This window comes from Myotis brandtii, unplaced genomic scaffold (assembly GCF_000412655.1).
Source record: "Myotis brandtii unplaced genomic scaffold, ASM41265v1 scaffold165, whole genome shotgun sequence".
In the NCBI taxonomy this organism is placed as follows: domain Eukaryota; kingdom Metazoa; phylum Chordata; class Mammalia; order Chiroptera; family Vespertilionidae; genus Myotis; species Myotis brandtii.
This window is the reverse complement of record NW_005356042.1, coordinates 2,844,680-2,846,838: the sequence shown is the minus strand read 5'-3', so window position 1 is coordinate 2,846,838 and position 2,159 is coordinate 2,844,680. Positions and strand designations below refer to the sequence as shown.

Sequence of the window (2,159 nt, the reverse complement as noted above, 5' to 3'; positions counted from 1 at the left end):
CTGCCCGGACCTGGCGTGTGGCCGGCGGCTGGGCAGCTTCTATGGCTCCTTTGCTTCCCCAGACCTGTTTGGTGCAGCCCGAGGGCCCTCGGACCTTCACTGCACGTGGCTGGTGGACACACAAGACACGCGGCGTGTGCTGCTGCAGCTGGAGTTGCGGCTGGGTTATGACGACTACGTGCAGGTGTACGAGGGCCTGGGTGAGCGTGGGGACCGCCTGCTGCAGACGCTGTCCTACCGCAGCAACCACCGGCCCGTGAGCCTTGAGGCTGCCCAGGGCCGCCTCACTGTGGCTTACCATGCCCGCGCCCGCAGCGCTGGCCACGGCTTCAACGCCACCTACCAGGTGAAGGGCTACTGCCTCCCGTGGGAACAGCCGTGTGGGAGCAGCATCGAGGGCGACATGGGTGACACAGGTGAACAGGGCTGTTTCTCGGAGCCACAGCGCTGCGATGGCTGGTGGCACTGTGCTAGCGGCCGAGATGAACAGGGCTGCCCCACCTGCCCTCCAGACCAGTACCCCTGCGAGGGTGGCAGCGGCCTGTGCTACACACCTGCTGACCGCTGCAACAACCAGAAAAGCTGCCCTGACGGCGCTGACGAGAAGAACTGTTTCTCTTGCCAGCCTGGCACCTTCCACTGTGGCACCAACCTGTGCATCTTTGAGACGTGGCGCTGCGATGGCCAGGAGGACTGCCAGGATGGCAGTGATGAGCACGGCTGCCTGGCGGCCGTGCCCCGGAAGGTCATCACCGCCGCCCTCATCGGCAGCCTGGTCTGTGGCCTGCTGCTCGTCATCGCCTTGGGCTGCGCCTTCAAGCTCTACTCACTGCGCACGCAGGAGTACAGGTGGGCGGGCGGTGCCTCACTGCTGCCCGGTGCCTGGGGTCACAGGCCATGAGCCTCAGCTTCTTCATTTCTTTGGAGAGAGGGGCTCTGGGCTCACTGTTCCTACAGCTGTGGGTAAATTGGGGTTTGGGCCATCCATGTGGGACTTCTCTTGTGCATCCAGGGTCCAGGCGTCTCAGGATGTCTGGAGGGTGTGGCAGGGCCCACATCCTGCCGTGAGCCCTTGCACAGTGCCCCATGGGAGGCGGGAAGTGTGGGGTCTTGGCCAGCCCTGCTATGCTGCCCTTCTGCCGCTTGCTTTCAGGGCCTTTGAGACGCAGATGACACGCCTCGAGGCTGAGTTTGTGCGGCGGGAGGCACCCCCGTCCTATGGGCAGCTCATTGCACAGGGCCTCATTCCACCCGTGGAGGACTTTCCTGTCTACAGTGCATCCCAGGTGAGCGCCAGAGGGCATGAGACCCGACAGTCCCCAGCTCCCGGCTGGACCTGCAGCTGGACCGAGACAAAGTGGGGTAGATGGAGGCGGGAAGTGAGGCCCGGGGAGGGTGACATGGGGGCCGTGGCCAGATGGGGAGGACAAATTGGTCTCTTGGGGTCTCGGGTCCCTTGGGGGTCGTGCTGACCTCTGCCCCCTCAGCCGCCGACCCACCCTCCAGGCCTCCATGCTACAGAACCTTCGCACAGCCATGCGGCGACAGATGCGCAGGCATGCCTCCCGCAGAGGACCCTCCCGCCGCCGGCTCGGTCGCCTGTGGAACCGGCTCTTTCACCGGCCTCGGGCACCGCGAGGACAGATCCCACTGCTGACTGCTGCGCGCACCTCACAGACAGTGTTGGGTGACGGGCTCCTCCAGCCTGCTCCAGGGGCCGCCCTGGACCCCCCAGCACCCCTGACGGACACAGGCAGCGCTGGGGCAGCTGGAGATGGGTCCCCCAGTGCCCCTGTCCATACACCAGAGGTGGGACCTTCTGTGCTGCCCCCCTTGAGCCTGCAGGACCCAGAGTACAGGCCAGTGGACAAGGACAGAAAGGCCTGCAGGGACCCTCTGATGGACAGCCCAGCTTCTGTGGACACGCCTCGGGAGCCCTGCTCGGCCCAGGACCCTCACTCCCTAGCCCCCACTGCCGGCAGCACCCTAGGCCCCCACCCACCAGAGCCACTGGGTGTCTGCAGGAGCCCCCCACCCCCCTGCTCCCCAACGGAGGCCAGTGACGACGAGGCCCTGCTGGTCTGCTGACCCACCAGACGCGCTGGTGACTGCCACAGCCCCGCCTTGTAACCAGGGAATATACAGTTGTTTCTACCCTG

At 65.6% G+C, this 2,159-nt stretch overlaps 1 protein-coding gene across 1 annotated transcript in view; it reads left to right on the top strand.

Annotated features, from left to right (window-relative positions):
• The window catches only part of LRP3 (low density lipoprotein receptor-related protein 3), an 11,760-nt gene extending 9,601 nt beyond the window's left edge, over positions 1 to 2,159 (top strand). The window contains exons 6-8 of the mRNA XM_005862668.2: positions 5 to 849; positions 1,154 to 1,286; positions 1,507 to 2,159. Coding sequence (XP_005862730.1) covers positions 5 to 849; positions 1,154 to 1,286; positions 1,507 to 2,088 — 1,560 coding nt within the window. The 3' untranslated portion in view covers positions 2,089 to 2,159. The remainder of the gene's footprint in view (positions 1 to 4; positions 850 to 1,153; positions 1,287 to 1,506) is intronic.